This window comes from Marmota marmota, unplaced genomic scaffold, assembly GCF_001458135.2.
Source record: "Marmota marmota marmota unplaced genomic scaffold, marMar, whole genome shotgun sequence".
Taxonomy (NCBI): Eukaryota; Metazoa; Chordata; class Mammalia; order Rodentia; family Sciuridae; genus Marmota; species Marmota marmota.
The window spans coordinates 4,523,375-4,540,369 of record NW_025999977.1 but is presented as its reverse complement, the minus strand read 5'-3'; the positions used below and the strand labels follow the sequence as shown (position 1 = coordinate 4,540,369).

At 42.2% G+C, this 16,995-nt stretch overlaps 1 protein-coding gene across 3 annotated transcripts in view; it reads left to right on the top strand.

The window, feature by feature from the left end:
* The window catches only part of Arhgap25 (Rho GTPase activating protein 25), an 80,560-nt gene that overhangs the window by 29,912 nt on the left and 33,653 nt on the right, over window positions 1-16,995 (top strand). For 2 of the 3 annotated variants that reach the window (XM_015479576.2, XM_048804190.1), the window contains exons 2-4: window positions 5,458-5,657; window positions 11,800-11,887; window positions 15,207-15,323. In XM_015479576.2, the coding sequence (XP_015335062.1) occupies window positions 5,458-5,657; window positions 11,800-11,887; window positions 15,207-15,323 (405 nt within the window). The remainder of the gene's footprint in view (window positions 1-5,457; window positions 5,658-11,799; window positions 11,888-15,206; window positions 15,324-16,995) is intronic. The other variant, XM_048804191.1, reaches the window with a different exon arrangement.

The following is a 16,995-nucleotide window of genomic DNA, read 5'->3' as shown; positions in this document are numbered from 1 at the left end:
TTCCCTCAGCTAGTTTGCTCTGTGTTCAGCTTCTTTTTTGGTTTCTGAATATCTATCATGCTGCTTTTCTGCTCAGAGATTTTCAAGTCACTCATATCTCCTGGTTTTCACTTGCACCTCTTCCAAGCACTTTTTAAATCCTGAGGCTTCACCTGTCAAAACCAGAACTCTGGGGGAAACTGGAATCTCTCAGTCTACCTTTGAATTCCACACAGCCTCACTTGTCTGTTCAAAACAGACTTCCTTCTTTGCTTCCAATTATGGCTCTCCCAGCTCTGGGACCTCTTTAAAGTAGAATTATTTCTAGCTGAACTTAGATCCCCAGAACCAGATACTTTTCCCATTGCAGACACAGTGCTCGGCCATTGCAGTTACTATGAGTTGAATGATTGATGGAAAAGACTAGCTAACCTGAGCCACTCAGAGATCTTTGCCTCCTGCTCCTTGCTACACCAAGAGCCAAGGTCTGTCCATCTGCCTTACTTCTGCCTTTTATAGTCTTTCCATTTCCATTAGCATCATCCTAACTTGGGCCCTCCCAGTTCATACTTAAGTTACTGCAATGTCCAGTTAATCTTCCTTTATCCACCTCTCTCCATCTTTTTACCCCTCATATCTTCCTTTCTTTTTCTCATTTAATATAAGATCAAGTGCATACTATAATAATGTTAAAATATAGCTTCTCTTCAGGAGGTGGATGCTGGGGGTCATCAGAGGCTTTTAGGAGAAGGAAACATGAGATTTGTGTTTTACAAGGACCATGTCTGTGCCTACTGGAGGAAGGAGAAAGTTTCTAGTATTAGTTGGCTGGTAAGATGTCCCCTTTTAGTAAAATACAGAGACCAGTGAAGGATGGCAGGTTGGTGTGTGGTTGTTGGTGCAGACAGGGAAATCATAGAAGGTCAGAAGGAGGTCAGTGATAAGCCTGGACAACAATGTGGTAAGCTTGAGAATCTCACTAGGTACATACAGACATACAGACAGCTGGGTAGATGGGGTCTGCAGCTCAGGAGACCCGTCTGCGATGAGACCAATTGTGCTCTATTTCCTTCTGGCACATTCCCTCATCTTCAGATCAAAACTCAACACAAACAGTCCAATAACATAACTCACCTGTGGTCCTCTTTTGCTCAGCAATGTGAAATGGCTCCCTGATACCTCTCAGGTTCAAGGTTGAGGTCTTACTCTGCCATCTAGAGCCACTTCTCTGGGACCCCCAGCCTGATTTCTCCATTTTTATGGCTCACTTAACCCCATACTTTGTAATGATAGCACTCAGATTCCAGGAAGTGAGTGCTGACCAACAGAATCAGAATCAAAAGTTTTCTCTATCTCTGATGTCCATTACTGTGGCCATGTGTTGCACTTGCAATGAGGCTGGTGTGACTGGTGAAATGAATTTTAGTTCAATTTACTTTAATTCATTGAAATGTAGACAGCCAGTCACAGTGGCTAATGTACTGGGCAGTGCACAACTAGCTAGGAGCCTTTACTTTCTCTCTCTAATACAGTAAGGATGTGTTTCTAGTCTCACCAAGTTACCTACTTGCTCCAGAGTGTTCTGTGAATCTTAAACAACTGCCTTCTCATCCTGGTCCACTGCAGCACCTCTGCAGTCCACACCTGACTCGGACCTCCTTCCCCAAGGGAACACGCATGATGTGTACAATGAATGGCTCACAAGCAAAGCTTATCATGGTTATTATTTTCATTATGAAAAAAACAGCTCCATTAATAGTAATAGATATCTTTGTTTATTTCATCCAGGAACAACTCACACCCATAAAGAAGAGACTGTTCAAAGAGATTAGCAAAGAAACTTAGTCAGAACCAAGGCCCACCTGGCTTTCTTCTCTGATATCTGAACCATCCCTTGATAGGTCTGGCTTGTGAACAATGCTGAGGGTTAAGATACAGATCACTCTTCACGTAGGACCCAAAATTCCCCTGTTTAGTCACTGGCTCACTGAGCACCTAGCTGTCAACCCTCCCTGCCCCCAGTGTTTGGGCCTTGTTATAGTAGTATAGAGGTCAGTGTGGAGCCATTATATCCTCTAACTTGTAGTGGGTGGCCCCAGGCCCATAGTCAAATCAATTTTAGTGGGATGAGAATAAGCACTGAAAAAATACTGGCTGGATATGTGGTGAGTGGCATCATTTGAAAATACAAAAGAAGGTAGTCAGGCCTTGGCCAGTCATAGGCTAACAGGTGGTTTGCCTTGCTGTCTCAAGGTTATCAAATCTCCTTTTGGCCAACTCTGAGAAAACAAGGTCCTCATACCTCTTGCTTTACCAGGCCATTCTGCAACACTCAGATGCTCCTAGGGGAAGGGGTTTGTTGTGGTTATTGTTGTTTTTGCCATGAAAAGGCATGAAAAATTCCCCAGAATTAAGCACAAACTGATATCCCTGCAACTGAGTTCTTCTGTGCAGAGTGAATTCTCTTCAATCTGTGGTTGTCTTAGTGGCTCTTGCTAATGCCTGCCCCACCCCTTCTGTGCTGCTGGACACCTTTCACTTTTTCTGTCTCCCATAATGGTCCTAACAGAGTCTTTGGAGCTGGGCATTGTGGTGCAAGCCTATAATCCCAGCAGCTGGGGAGGCTGAAGCAGGAGGATTTCGAGTTCAAAGCCAGTCTCAGCAACTTAGTGAGGCCCCAAGCAACTCAGTGAGACCCTGTCTCCAAATACAATTTTTAAAAAAGGGCTGGGGAGGGGCTGGGGATGTGGCTCAAGCAGTAGCGCACTCGCCTGCCATGCGCGCGGCCCGGGTTCGATCCTCAACACCACAAACAAAGATGTTGTGTCCACTGAAAACTGAAAAATAAATTTAAAATTCTCTCTCTCTCTCTCTCTCTTAAAAAAAAAAGAAATATTAAAAAAAGGGCTGGGAATATGACTCAGTGGTTGAGTGCCCCTGGGTTCAATCCCCAGAACCAAAACAAAAAACAAAAACCCAGAGTCTTTGGGTTTCTCTGGGTGGCCCAAGAGGCCTGAGTCCTTGTAGCCACTGTGTGACACCTGCTGATCTTCCCCTCTCCTGTGTGGTGTCCTTTTGTGGCCTCATGAAGGTTCCTTATTACATTACTGCAATAAGCACCACCACCCCATGTCTAATATCACTACAGGTGGATGATCACAAAAGTCACATTGGGATAAGCTACACAGAGACTATTAAGGTGGGACAGAATGCCCACATCTGATGGGCTGCCTTGCTCTTCCACTTTCTCTAAAAGTTTCATGTATGAACCACACTTTTCATTTCTGTCTGCCCTCTTTCTAGGGCAGATAAGCATCTTTGCAAGGTACATGTCTGACTTGGAGAGATACAGAGCTGAATATAGGCCTTCAAATTCCCTCCTCCCCACTGTACTCCTGCAGAAACCCTCCTGTAGTTCTTTTGGATCATTTGCACAGCCTTAGAGTAAGTGCTCAGCTCCAGTGAAAGACCTTGAAAACAGCAGATGGCTGAGGAACAAGATCTGAAACAAAGTTCTCTATTGGGTTGCCAGGAAACACTGACATGAAGCAAACCCTTTGCACAAATGTTGCCAAATTCTCATCAAAATACCAATTTTTACACTAATATTAAGTATACATACACTCTTGTGATGATGTTCATTTAGTTGGGGGCTGAGTCAGGTGCATCTTGAGACCTCTCCAGGTCCCTGTGGGAAGTAAGGAGTGACTTCAGCTGGAACCCAGGTGTGAGGGTATGTTACAGGAATGTGGACCCCTTGTGAGGGTCAAGAGACTGCAGTTAGGACAGAGTTCTCTGCAGACAGCACTACAGAACTGAAGGGCAGAACATTAAATGAGATGATAATTCTGAATACAACTGGAATTAATGGAATAAAGATTATCATTCTGTATAAAATTCTAGTATTTGAAAGTATGCTATAAACATGAATAAAAGCTGAGAACCATAAACCTGGAAGGAGATGGGAATAAAGGAATCAAAAGCAATGGGGAGAAATTGGCAATTAAAGGCACTAAATGTAGGAATGCAAGAAGCGAGGAAGTTTAATGATAGAGCAACATTTTGAAGAAAGAAGTTGAGGAAGCTCTCAGAAATGATCTCCATATTTGTAGTAGGATGTAAAGTCACTTTTGACAAAATAAGAGTGACATATGCTTACCTTTGTCCAGGGACAGTGCCAAATGGTTCGTTTGTTTAGTCTCCACAAATATTCCATATAATAGGGGACTGTGAGGAAAATGAGGCTCAGAGAATTTGTATAATTTATTCATGGTTAAGAAATCCAGGAAAGCAAAAACTGCTCTTTGATCAGGTGAAATGGGGGTGAGAGTGGAGCTGATGGCTTAGTTCAGCTATGTCTTGAATGTTCCAGGGATCAACAAATTCTGATACAGGGATTGTAAAGATGGAAACTTCCTCCAGCAACCTTTGCCAGAAGAAAGAAATGCAGATGCTTGGTATGAGTAACTGTGGAGAACCAGCACAAAGTCCAGGAGCCCTGGAGCTCTGAGTGGTTTTAGAGTCATGATTAAACTGGCTGGGAAAAAAGGAAGGTGGACATCAGAAGGAAATGTTGAATGGGGACCAGAGTGATTGATTGGTGCAGGCAAGGGAAAAAGAGAGAGTTGCCCTGGGTGAGAGTCACCCAGGAGGCACAGGACAAGACCCAACTGAATGACCATGTAGAACTTTTGTGGGAAGGCAAAAGTCAGTTATACCTTGCAGTGGGTGGAGGGGTCTGGCTTCAGGTCGTCCTTCTGAGTTTTATTGGCAGTGACCACCTGACTGGAAAGGCAATACCCAAGGCCTCTGGTTCAGCATAAAGGGCTGTAAATTCTCTCAGGGGGCAGGGGGACAGAAGGGTCCAGCACCTCACACAGAAGGAAAATCAAGGAAGTGCCAACTGCCTGATGGGGGTCACAAGGACAGCCCTAGGGATTTTAGTGGGGTCTTCTGGTCAAGGACTCCACTGGACAGTGAGGTCAGAGCTAGCACCCCAGCTCTTCCTTGGAACCCGTGGCTGTGGAAGAATGCCCAGGCAGCTTCCGGAGGCAAAAGCAGCTGCGTGGAACTCACCGTGAACCCTCAGAGCGAGGCATTATTTTTTTCTCCTCTCTCTTGTCAGATACTAACTCCCACGCAGGAAAAGGAAGCACCTTTTGTCGGATGCTGCGGCCACTTCCTTTTCAGAAGGCTCCAGCCAATCTTTCGCTTTGCAGAATGCGGGGGCTGGCAGCAGCTGCTGGCCGGCGGCGTGCGAGTCGCTGAGTCCGGCTGTGGTCAGCAGGGGCCCCTCGCTCCTCTCCCGGCCTTCGGGGGGGACTTTCTCTGATCCAGATCTGGACCCTTGAGCTGGACCCAGCAGTGGCTGCACCCCGCTCCTCAGCCCCCTGGGGCTTCCTCTTTTGCCTCCCCACTCGCCCTTTGCTCACTGGTTCATGTCCCTCGGTCAGTCGGCCTCTCTCTTCCTCTCTATAGCTCGGTCCAGGAGCGTGATGACCGGTGAGCAGATGGCGGCCTTTCACCCATCGTCCACTCCCAACCCCCTGGAAAGGCCCATCAAGATGGGATGGCTGAAGAAGCAGAGGTCAATCGTGAAAAACTGGCAGCAGAGGTACTTTGTGCTGAGGGCACAGCAACTCTACTACTACAAGGACGAGGAGGACATGAAGCCGCAGGTACCCTACGGGCATTTGTCCCCGTTAATATGGCTCTCCCTCTGCAGGCACAGAAGAGGCCGGGCTGGGGCCAGGTTAGACAGCACCTAAACTCACGTGGGCCTTCTCAATAGAGCTGCACACATATCCATCTGTGGGGAGCTTGCTTTTATTTTTATTATATTCTAGATACATAAATGTAGCAAAGATGACAGGAGCACTGTCCCCAGTGCATTGCTTCCTAAGTGCATTGCTAAGTCAAGGATCCCATTGTGGTGGCAACACTCAGTCAAGGGCTCAGAGAGTTCATTTGGGCTCAGGAAAACTGATTTGGGGGCTCTTTGATTTGTTCCTTTGATCAGTATATATTGATCATTTGTAATGTTTGAACATAAGGCATTGAAACGTTAGCGTTCTAATGCCAGATGGTATGTTGCGTACTGAAAATTAACCAGTGAGTAAAACGGGTAAAAATGCTGCCATATGGAGCTTAGAAAGATAGAATATAAACATAATAAGGAAAAGTATGTAGATTGTTAGAAAAAGATTAGTTCTAGGAGGAAAAAAATTGAATGAGTAAGGGATATGGAGAAGTTGGGGAGGTGTTGCAATTTTAAATAGGGTGGTCAGAGTGGCCCTGTGAAGAGGGTGATATTTTAGGAGAGGGAGTTATCGTGGCAGATCTTGGGAAGCAGCATTCCAGGCAGAGGTGACAGCCCCCATGAAACCTAAAGGGGAGCATGGGTGGCCTGTGTGGATAGTAGCAGGAGGTCATTGTGGCAGGGAGAGAGCTGGAAATGAGAACCGGAGAGGATGAGGCCAATGAATTGAGGGCTGAAGTCAGAGTTTGGGGTGGGGGATACTGATCGTGAAGGGCAATATAGGCCTCTCTGAGGACTTGAGCATTTATATTGAGTATCACAGGTGGCATTGCAGGTTTCTGAGCAGAGAGGTGACATCTTTTAGTTTATGGCTCTGGGTACCATGCTCTAAAATAAATGGAGGCTGGAACAGGACACAAGGCAATCTAGGTGAGGGGCTGTGCTATTTAGAATCACAGTGGGCTAGAAGCATGTGGTCAGACTTCGGAGGTGCTTTCAAGGTAGAGTGAGCAGGGTTTCCTGATGGCATGCACAAGGCTGTAAGAGTAGGGTTAGCGATCCCAATTTTGGGGCCTAGGACTTTCTTCCTCACTTTATGGATTCTTTGTGGCCATTGTGGTATGTGTGAGAAAGAGAAGATTCCAGATGTAAGCTGGATGTCTTGGGACAACCAGGATGCCTGGGTACCCACCTAGAGCTTTTGTCTGTGTAGGTGAATAGGTGGTCTTGACTGAAAAGAGTGAGGATAAGAATGTGTGGATATGGACAGGTGAAGCCAAAATGAAATAGTCATTTTGGAAGAGGACAGCAATTTTGGAAGGCAGGCTTGAGGACCAGCAGCAGATGAGCAGGACTTGGTTAACCATGCATCCCTTGATGGCTCTGAGTGTTTTGAGTGTCTGTCACTCTAGAGGCTGAGGAAGGGCCCCAGAGTCCCTACCGCACACTTTGTTATTGCTGGTGTCCTGTGTGTGGTAACCAGACTTCCTTTTCTTTGTGAACAACTCAGACCTTAGCAGAGGTGAGCAATTCCAGGCCAAGACAGTGGTGGTTGGTGCATTGAGACAGTGTGGGAAGTTTTCCCATCTGCAATGAGTGAGGGAGGTGTCAGTCCTTTTTGACCATCCCCAAAGCAGTGGAAAGGGCCGCTGGGTGACTTTTGCTTCTGTGAAGTGTAGAGAGTGAAAATTAGCAAAAGTTGTGTTCTTGTCCTGGTTCCACAATTGGTCATGTAATTATTTAGTTTTTCTGGGTGCTTCTTTCTTCTTTTATATAATGAGACAATACTATATTGCCTGCATTTGTTTCGTGATCCAATGATATGAAGCATGTGTAAGAAACTGTTTTGTAAAAACAGACTAATGCTGAAGGGTAAAATTAGTATTTGGAGGTCCTTGCTTCTTCCCCTTACTTCTAGGAGGAGGAAACCCAAGGCTTATCAGGATTTGGTTAGCCTGAGATAATTAGGTAAAGCTTCAAAGATTATTTATTTTTAAGAAATCTATTAAATGTAATTCACCAATGCCCTATGGAAAATTAGAAAAACTACACAGCCTCTCAACAGGTAGCTGTATAAAGCATTTGTTAAAATCTAACAATATTTTCAGATGCAGAAAATTTAAAAATAAAGTTTTTAGAATTCCTTCGGAAGAATGAGTATATTTTACTATATATTGTCATGTGTATTTTGATTATAAAAGTTATACATGTGCATGGTAGGAAATTTGAAAAATGTAGAAAACCCAAAGAAAAAAATTACAATCCCATCAATAAGAAATAAAAGTTCAGTATTCCCTATACATAGACATTTGGAAAGTCATCTATTGTAAATGTAAAATTAGTATAATACTACTTAATTTAAAAAGTAATAATGTATCATGAATAGTGCCCCTTAATATTGACATTATTCTGTGATATAAATAATAATAGTGGCAAAATAATCTATCAGATGGATATTCTGTATTTTATTTAACTAATTTCTTACTGTTGGGAATTTGGACTAACATCTAGGTATTATCACAAACAAGAATTAAGTGGCCATGCTTATAGACTGCATACACTCATAATTATTTCATTACAATAAAGAAAAATATACTTAAAATACTATTACTATACTGTCACTTAACATTGTTTTGGGATTCCTAGTAATGAAATGAAATGAAAGTTTTACAGACAATTTATTAGGTAAGAGCAAAGGTACATTTCCACATTGCATTTCACACCATTCATGATTCTAGATTAAGACTTAAATGTAAAAAAATAAATTTATAAAAATACCAAATGAACATGTAGTTATCTGCATGATCTTTAAGAAGCTAAAGTTTATTAAAGCACAACAAAGATGACATGAGGGAAAAATTAATTTCATAAATAAAAATTATATCTTAAAAATCAGCATAATAAAATAAAACTTCAAGAAAAAATGCATGCATTTCTGATAAACGAATTTTCTTAATATTCAAAATATTTGTCCGAATCCATGAGACAGTTCAAATGACTTAAGAGAAAATGAGCAATGATTCAAAGGGGCAATTTATCTAAGAAATACGATGGCCAGTAAACATATGTTAAAAAGTTAAATCTCGTGAAAGACAAGCAATGTAAGATATTGAGACAACACTGTCCCCTTATCAAATTGAGAAGGGTTTTCTAGAAATTTTAGTGAATTAGACCTAGGGAACAGGAATCCTCATGCACAACTAGAGGAAATGAAAATTCAAACAACCTTTCTGGAGGGTATTTTGTCTTTAAAATGTACAAACCTTTTGACCCACATTTCTGAGTGTAGGAATTTAAACCAACAGGTAATTTTCTGTCAGTGGTGTGCTGGTGAAAACTTAACAACAGGCTCTGTGGTGGGGAAGTTGACTTGTGTGTGGTATTCACCAACTTCTGTGGTGCAGATATTCCTATCATGATTGATTCAAACCACCAATATGTGACTGACCTCAAGAAGAGCTGTGAGATAGCACCATGTCATACAAATTTCCACCACACAGATAACTACAAATGAAAATAACCACCACAACAGAAATAACAGTCAAATATAGTAAGTTATTAGGAAGTTATAAAGTTTGAGTGAATCTTTATTAAAATATTTGATCGCAGGTTCGTATGGTTTAGGTCTTCCTAATGGCTGTATTTGGCAGCTGGCTCAAGTTCCTGAAATGACAGTTCTCATGAGCCTGTAGCCTCTGACTCCAGCATATCACTGCCATATCTGTCACCCCTGCTTCGATGCTGCAGGACTTGTGGCCTCAAAACCCTTATACCCTTCCCCTGTCTTTACATAGAGTCTACCCTAGTCAACTTGCAAAGTGGGTGAAAGTGGTTATAGGCAGCTTGGGCCCTTCCCTTTCTGGGACAGCTTCTTCCTCATCAGTGTCCCCACCCTCACTCCAACTGGTGTCTCTTCCTGCAGCCTATCTTTTTTATCCATTTACGATATTGAAGGGTCTCTCCTGCTCGGTCTGAGGAAAGGTCCAGAAATTTATAATTTATGCCTTGGAGTGAATAAATTCAACTCTTCTAGCAGGTGGGACTTTTAAATAAGGCCTTATTTATAATTCTGGAATCACACTGACCAAGGTTTGAATCATCGTTTTCTTATGAACTAGCTTGTGATCTTGGGTCCACTCATTAACCTCTCTAAGCTTTATTTCTTCATCTTTGCAGTGGGGGAAAATACTAGATTTTCTAATACTAAATATTAGAAATCATAGATTTCTTGTGAAAATTACATGTGCTAATATATTCAGGGAAATCAGATAGGAGTCTGGCACCTAGTAACTGCTCAGTAAACAGCAGATATTTATTTAGTATTTTATTTCTACTATTTTCTGTTGAAATGATACGGAGTACCAGTTGCCAGTCTAGAGAGGCAGTTCACTCTGAACTTGACTTTCCTTCCCTGCCTAGCAGTTGTTCCTTCCTGTCTAAAAGCAACAGGGACTTTTGCTCTGGTGCCACAACTCATCAGAAGTAGCCTAGCAGCAACACAATCTCAAGGTCATTTTCCTGAAGGCATTGATGTGATTGACTAAAGATGGTGAAGATCATGTGAATGGAGGTTACTTTTAAGTAATAAAATCAGAGGAACGTTAAGGAATTACAGAATTCCATTTTATAGACAGATATCTTTTTTCTTTTCTCTCTCCCCCTCTACCGCCACCAGCTCCTCCTTCTCCTCCTCTTTTTCTCTTCCTCATTTAGTCTTAGACATCTTTATTTCCTGACCCTCAAAAAACACTCATTCTTTCAGGCTCCTGAGTTGCTCTTACTTCTGAGATTCTCTGAAAACTCTTCACACTTATAGCTTTCTGGGTCACCTGTCTTCTTCCCCCCCCCCTTTTTTTAAAATAAAGACACATGAGTCTTCTTTGAGGCATTACTTTCAACATCCAGTGAGATATAAGTTACAAATAATTAACTCCATTAAAATTAGCTATATCACTTTGTGTAGTCCTTTATATTTTCCTAGTGCCAGTCTCCTTGCCTGCAAAGTAGAAGTCATAAATCTTGCCCTGCTCTTGATCTGGAGCTGTGGTGGGGATCTAGTAAGATTTTTTAATTTTTTTTTTTTTTTAGTAGTAGATGGGCACAATACCTTTATTATTATTTATTTATTTTTATGTGGTGCTGAGGAACGAACCCATTGCTTCACATGGGCTAGGCGGGTGCTCATCCGCTGAGCTATAGCCTCAGCCCATCTAGTGAGACTTTGTGTGTGAAAGTACACTGCAGGTGATAATGCACCAGGCTTACACACGGTGGCATTGACTTGTTTTTCTGAAAATGCATCTGTGCCTCTGAGGTCACTGAACCTTCTCTTCCTTCTCCATGGATCCAGGGGTGGTGTGGAGGTTTAAGCTGTTTGTTCCCTACCATAACGGTTGGGGGCACTGACTTTGAACTCACTTCTGGGATGTACTACCATTATGACATTTACCAGCCCTGTGTAGGCAAATTACAGAATCTTTCTCATCCTCCAGTTTCCTTGTTTGCAAAATGTGCATAATGATGTCTTTCTTGGAGGACTGCCAGAGGAACTAAATGAATCAGACATTCAAGGTGGTTAACAAAGGGCAGGCATCTGGACCGTGCTTCTCATTGACTGCTGCTACTAAATTCCCCTTCAAAAGGCACCTGTGCTTCCATCCTATTGACCCCCTCTGGTGGCCTGGCAAGTAGTATGGTCCCACTGGTGTCCACCATTGCCTTCACAAGGATCATGTGTCTTATATGACCATGAAGTTGGGTCTTAGAAAGGTGGAATGTGGCAAGTGTTGGTGATGACACCCTCTCAGCACATTCTCCCAGCTGGACCTCGACCTTCTCTTTCTAGGAATCTAGCTTGCTGTCAGATTGCTGCCACTTAATTTGGCCAAGGCCTGAAGAGCAGAAGGGCCCCCATTAATATCTGGATGCCACCTTTCCCGTTCCTCTCTACCTGCCTGCCTCCTCGCCCCATCATTATTATCCCATCTGTTCTTCAATTTAATTTTAGTTCATAGGGGATAAAATTTCTGCTTATCTTAAAGGTCTGACTTTGGATCTTTCAGGGTTGCATGTATCTACCAGGAAGTACCATCAAAGAGATTGCCTCAAATCCAGAAGAAGCCGGGAAGTTTGTCTTTGAAGTCATTCCAGGTAGGTGCCAAATGGTTAGACAGAGGTGTTTTATATTTCCATTTGACTTCTGGATCCTAGAAGTCAAGATTTTATTCAGTGAGTCCTTCACCAACTAACCAGTCAACCTGTTAATAACATAGAGGATCCTCATGTAGTTCATAAGCCTATCCAAGTTGGATAGCATCAAGGGCCTGAGTAATGCCCTAAGTGGGTGATCATTCAGCTCAATTCTATAAGCACATTGTGAGTGTAATTGGAGCTAGATACTGTCCCAAGCCCTGCAGCCCTCATATGGACAGTGGATTATCCTGTAACCACTAAAAGTAGCTCAGCCTAGAAGGTGAATGGAACATTAAAATTAACAGTTGAAATATAAATGAACCATATTAAATGGCCCTTTAGGTGGGTTAAAAATGATGGGAAGTCAGCAGTCTCATGCAACTCAAGAGGACCTAATGAGAAATGACAACTTGCTGCACACTTAACACTTAGAACTTGCTAGGTGTTGTATGTCACTTGTTGTACACTTGATCTGTATGATGGAGGATCCTCTTCCCAAGCAAGAGTTACCACCTTGAAAGCATTGGAAGCAAGGGCGGTTTGGCTCAGACTCCTGAATCTGCCCCACTGAGGCTGCTTTTCCTTGTCTCTTGCCCCTCTGCCAGCCCTAGTCCTTTGAGTCGTCAAGACTGCCCACTTGGCTGTGTTGTGTTGCTGCTATGGCAGGGGAGCTTACAAGTTCCCAGAATGCCCTTTTCCTTAATCCCACTTGCACAAGGCAGCTGTGTGCATAGAACAGGACATTGATGGAGAAGGAGGCATAGCAGAAAGGGTAGACGTGCCCAGTCTAGAACCAGCCTGCCCAGGTCCAGATCCTGATGCTGCCACTTATAATTTGTGTAACAAGCCTCTGTCTCTGTTTCTTTATCCATAAATGGGGACAGTGATCATGACGATGAGGGTAAAGTAGAGAAATCCATATGAAACACTTGGTACAGGGTCTGGTATATAGTAGTGTCATGTAAGTGCAGAGACATTTTGAGGATAAGTAGAGAGAATTATAATACAGAGAAAAATCCTAACACCGGCTATGATTCGAGAAAATAAAGGAAAAAAGTCTGAGTCCCAGGGTGGTTCCCTCATGGGCACACCCTTGCTTTTTGATCTGAAGGTCTAGCTTTCTTTCTTCCTCCTTTGGTTTGAAGGTCTAGCTTTCTTTCTTCATTTCTTTCTCCCTTTCTGGGAAAATCCCATCCTTTCCTCTTAAAACCTCTTTTGTTCTTAAAACCCCTCTCCCAGTGCAATTTGTGGGACACAGTCATCCATGGGAACACCTTTCCCAAAGCCTGAGCTTTCAACTCAGAAAACTCTATTGAGAGCTTCCCTTGAAAAATTCACTGTGGGCTTTGCACCAAAGTCCAGTTCCCTAGAAGATTGCTCTGTGGGGCAGGAGGAAGGTCTGTCCTCTCTTGGTCATTCATGCTCACAGCAGTTTCCTAGACTGCTGGGGGAATTCTTGGATAGATTCATATTCATTCTCTCCCCCCAACACACACTTCATAACAACAAATAATTCTAAAGCAGTAGTAAGGTAGGGAACCATTTTTCTATAGCCACCACTGTCCCTAAGGCTCCACCCAACCTAAAGTGAGATTGCTCTTCATGCTGTGAATTTTCAGATTTTTCTCTTTAATGCAGAGAATTTTCAGTTCCTCTTGTTATGCTCCTTTTGTATATGACAATTCTTGGGGGCCAATGCTGGCATAAGAAATGGGCTTTATAATCAGGACCATCTCTCTGGGATCAGCAGTTTTAGTCGTACAAGGTTCAGATAGAAGCCTTTAATTGTTGTTAGGCTATTATTTTTAAAATGTGAGGCAGGCAACAATTTAGATCTTGCCGTGAGTTTGGCAGTAACTATCTGGGCATCTTTGGATCTTTGGGCTTCAATTTTATTATTTATAAAACAGAAATAATACAACTCCTCATTTTATTTCAAAGGGACATTTTGGTACCTAGGGTATCTTTTAGTTCTTCCCCAAGCACGTTTTACTTTTGGAAACATCCAGATCGTAGGATTTTTTCCGAATGGCCAAGGCTTTCACAAACTGACCCTTCAGGTCAGACAAACTGATGATCTGATGACAAGATGTCCCAAAGGGAGAAAATATGAGAGACTTGTGACATTTCGCTAACTCCAGGAGACCAGAACCAAGGCGAATTTGAAAATCTTTTGTTGCCTGTAGGAAAATACAGGTTTGGACAAAACATAGCAATAGAATAGGCTCTCTCTGAGGGACATGGCCTGACACTGTGAGAATAACAGGTTAAGGTTTACAAGGCTATTTTGAAAGATGACAGTATCCTATAATTGAAAAGTATTACTATTACTTTCTTATCCCTTCTAAAGCCTTTTTTTTTTTTTTTTAGCCAACTAAAGAAAATTCCAGTTTTGTAGATTCCTGCTTATAAGGAGTCTCATGGAAGATGTTAAAATTCTAGTCCCAGATCTGTACTAACTACATGGTCTACAACCTAAGTCTCATAGGTTTACTAGGTTAATACCCATCCTTTCCCTCTCTTACCCTTCTCTCCTGATTTTCCTTTTTCTGTCATTTTCCCCCATTCTTTCCTTTGGTCTCCCTCTGTACCACCTTTGCCTCCTTATCGTTTCACCCTTTTGAGAATACCAAGCTCAAGAATACTACATATGTCTGTATCTTAGGTTTAAATTGAAAATGGTAAAGAAAGTCCTAACAAATTCACATGTTCATTAACTAAATATTGAGAACTTACCATTTGCAAAGTTTTATACAATCAAGAGAACAGTGATCTGAACAGGAAGTAGTGATTTTGCTAAAAGACACACTTATATTCATTGTCACTCCCACCTAAGGTTACTGTCTCCTTCCAATTTCCCACAATTGAGCTCCGAGCTAGCTAGCTTAGGGAAGTACCCATGATTGACATAATGACCTGAAGACTCCAGACTTGTGGGGTTGATCCTGTCTCTAATGCTGAACTTGTATGGTGAACTTCCTCTTTATTTTAGGAGGATTGGCATCTGTCTTCTGTGAAAGCAGCTCTAAGCCGAAACCATCCCAATTGCAAACCATGGTGTTTAATTATTTTTCTGTAGAATTAGAATTTCTGCAAAAAGCATAAGAGTGCATGGAGATCCAGTCGCACTGGGATCTTGGAGAATGCCTTATGTTATTTGACTGGTAGTGTTTGCTGAGTCAAGGAATCTGTGCAGGTTCCGCTTCCTTTCCTTCTTTTACTTATAGTTCCTCCCCCACCACTCTAAGACCTTCATGTGTTCTACTTTTCCCTCCAGCCCCATGGGACCAGAATCGCATGGGACAGGATTCCTATGTCCTCATGGCCAGCTCCCAAGCAGAGATGGAGGAGTGGGTTAAATTCCTCAGGAGAGTTGCTGGCACACCTTCTGGAGGTAAGGGACCAGGCTCTCCTGGGCAAGTATCTGTGGCATCTCAGGCATGAAGAGGAAGTAGCTCCCAATGTGATCCCTCCTTGAAACAGTGGTTCAAGGGAGACAACCAGAGAACAATGCTGAGACCGTGGTCATGGCCAAGTCCTCTGCTGAATGTGAAAGAAAAGAGGGTTGAGAGCATTTAGCTTTTCTCTTGGGTCAACTCCAGATCAACTGTAGGGATGGCAAGTCCTTTGCATTGATCATCAAATGGGTGTGATGCCCTAAAGCATCTCCAGAGAGGAGACTCTCTGGGCCAAAGCACTCCCATCTGTGAAATGAGTAGATTGGTCCAGCTGACCCAGGGTTCCTCGCAGCACTAACTATGGATCTTCCCAGTTATGGGACTTATGGGACCCAAGAGGGCTGATAGCAAGAGCTGTAACAAGCTGATCGTCACAAGAAAATAAATCTGCTGTCCGAAATAGGAGCAGTCAGACTGGAGGTCTTGCAGGCACATGGTGAATTCTGTATTCAACACTTCTCGGGGTTACATGATTCAAGTGTTTGAACTCTCTGGGAATTTTATTGATATTTCCACACCAGAGAAGTATATCTTGACTGCAAAATAGCCAACAACAGCAGCAACATCAAAAGTGATGGCAGAAGGCTTCTAAAATCAACAAGCACATGAATCTAGTGTGTTTTCTCTTTTCTATAAAAATGTGAGAGAATTGATATGGATGAGCTCACAAGACACAATTTTCTCTAGCTTTTTAGGGATACTCGTATTTGTGTCAACTTCAGGACCACTTTAAAAATATATAATTATTTATTGACTAATTTCTTCTTATTTCAGAAATCATTTATGGACACTTTCAGGGTTTAAATAGTAAATCTGTTAGATTACCCAACAGATTATTCCAAAAGTTTTAAGAACACCATGATAATTTTATGGAAATTTGAGAAAAAAAATACCCCTTAAACCATGAGAGGTACTTTTAGGTTTGTTTTACATGTATACAAACATTTTTCAGAATGATAAACATAGGATATATGCAATTTGGTATCTTTTATTTAATAACTTAAAAATTTCTCCATGCGCCTATCATTTTTTGTTCCCTAATTAAACTTTATTTAAAGGAGTATTAAAATTCTATGACAGATTTTTGGTCAAGTTGTTTCCATTAAGAAGTAAAAGTAGAGACTGGGTATACCATACCTTGTAATCCCAGTAGTTCAGGAGGCTGAGGCAGGAGGATTGTGAGTTCAAAACTAGCCTCGACCACTTAGCAAGGTGCTAAGCAACTCAGTGAGACCTGTCTCTAAATAAAATACAAAAAAAAAAGGACTGGGGATGTGGCTAAGTGGTTAAGTGCCCTGAGTTGAATACCTGGAACCAAAAAAAAAAAAAAAAAAAAAATTAAAAGTACTGATTTAAAAACTAATAACTTAAAACTCTCTCTCTCTCTCTCTCTCTCTCTCTCTTTCTCTCTCTCTCTCTCTCTCTCTCTCTCTCTCACACACACACACACACACACACAATGGCCCCAGAATATTCTCCTTTTCCTTCTGAAGTCTTTATAATGCATTGTCGTCATTAGCCAGTCTTTAACTCTGAGACTTAAATGGCTGATTGAGACAAACAATTCTGAGATGGTTCTCCCACTGTATATTAAATATATTTTCATAT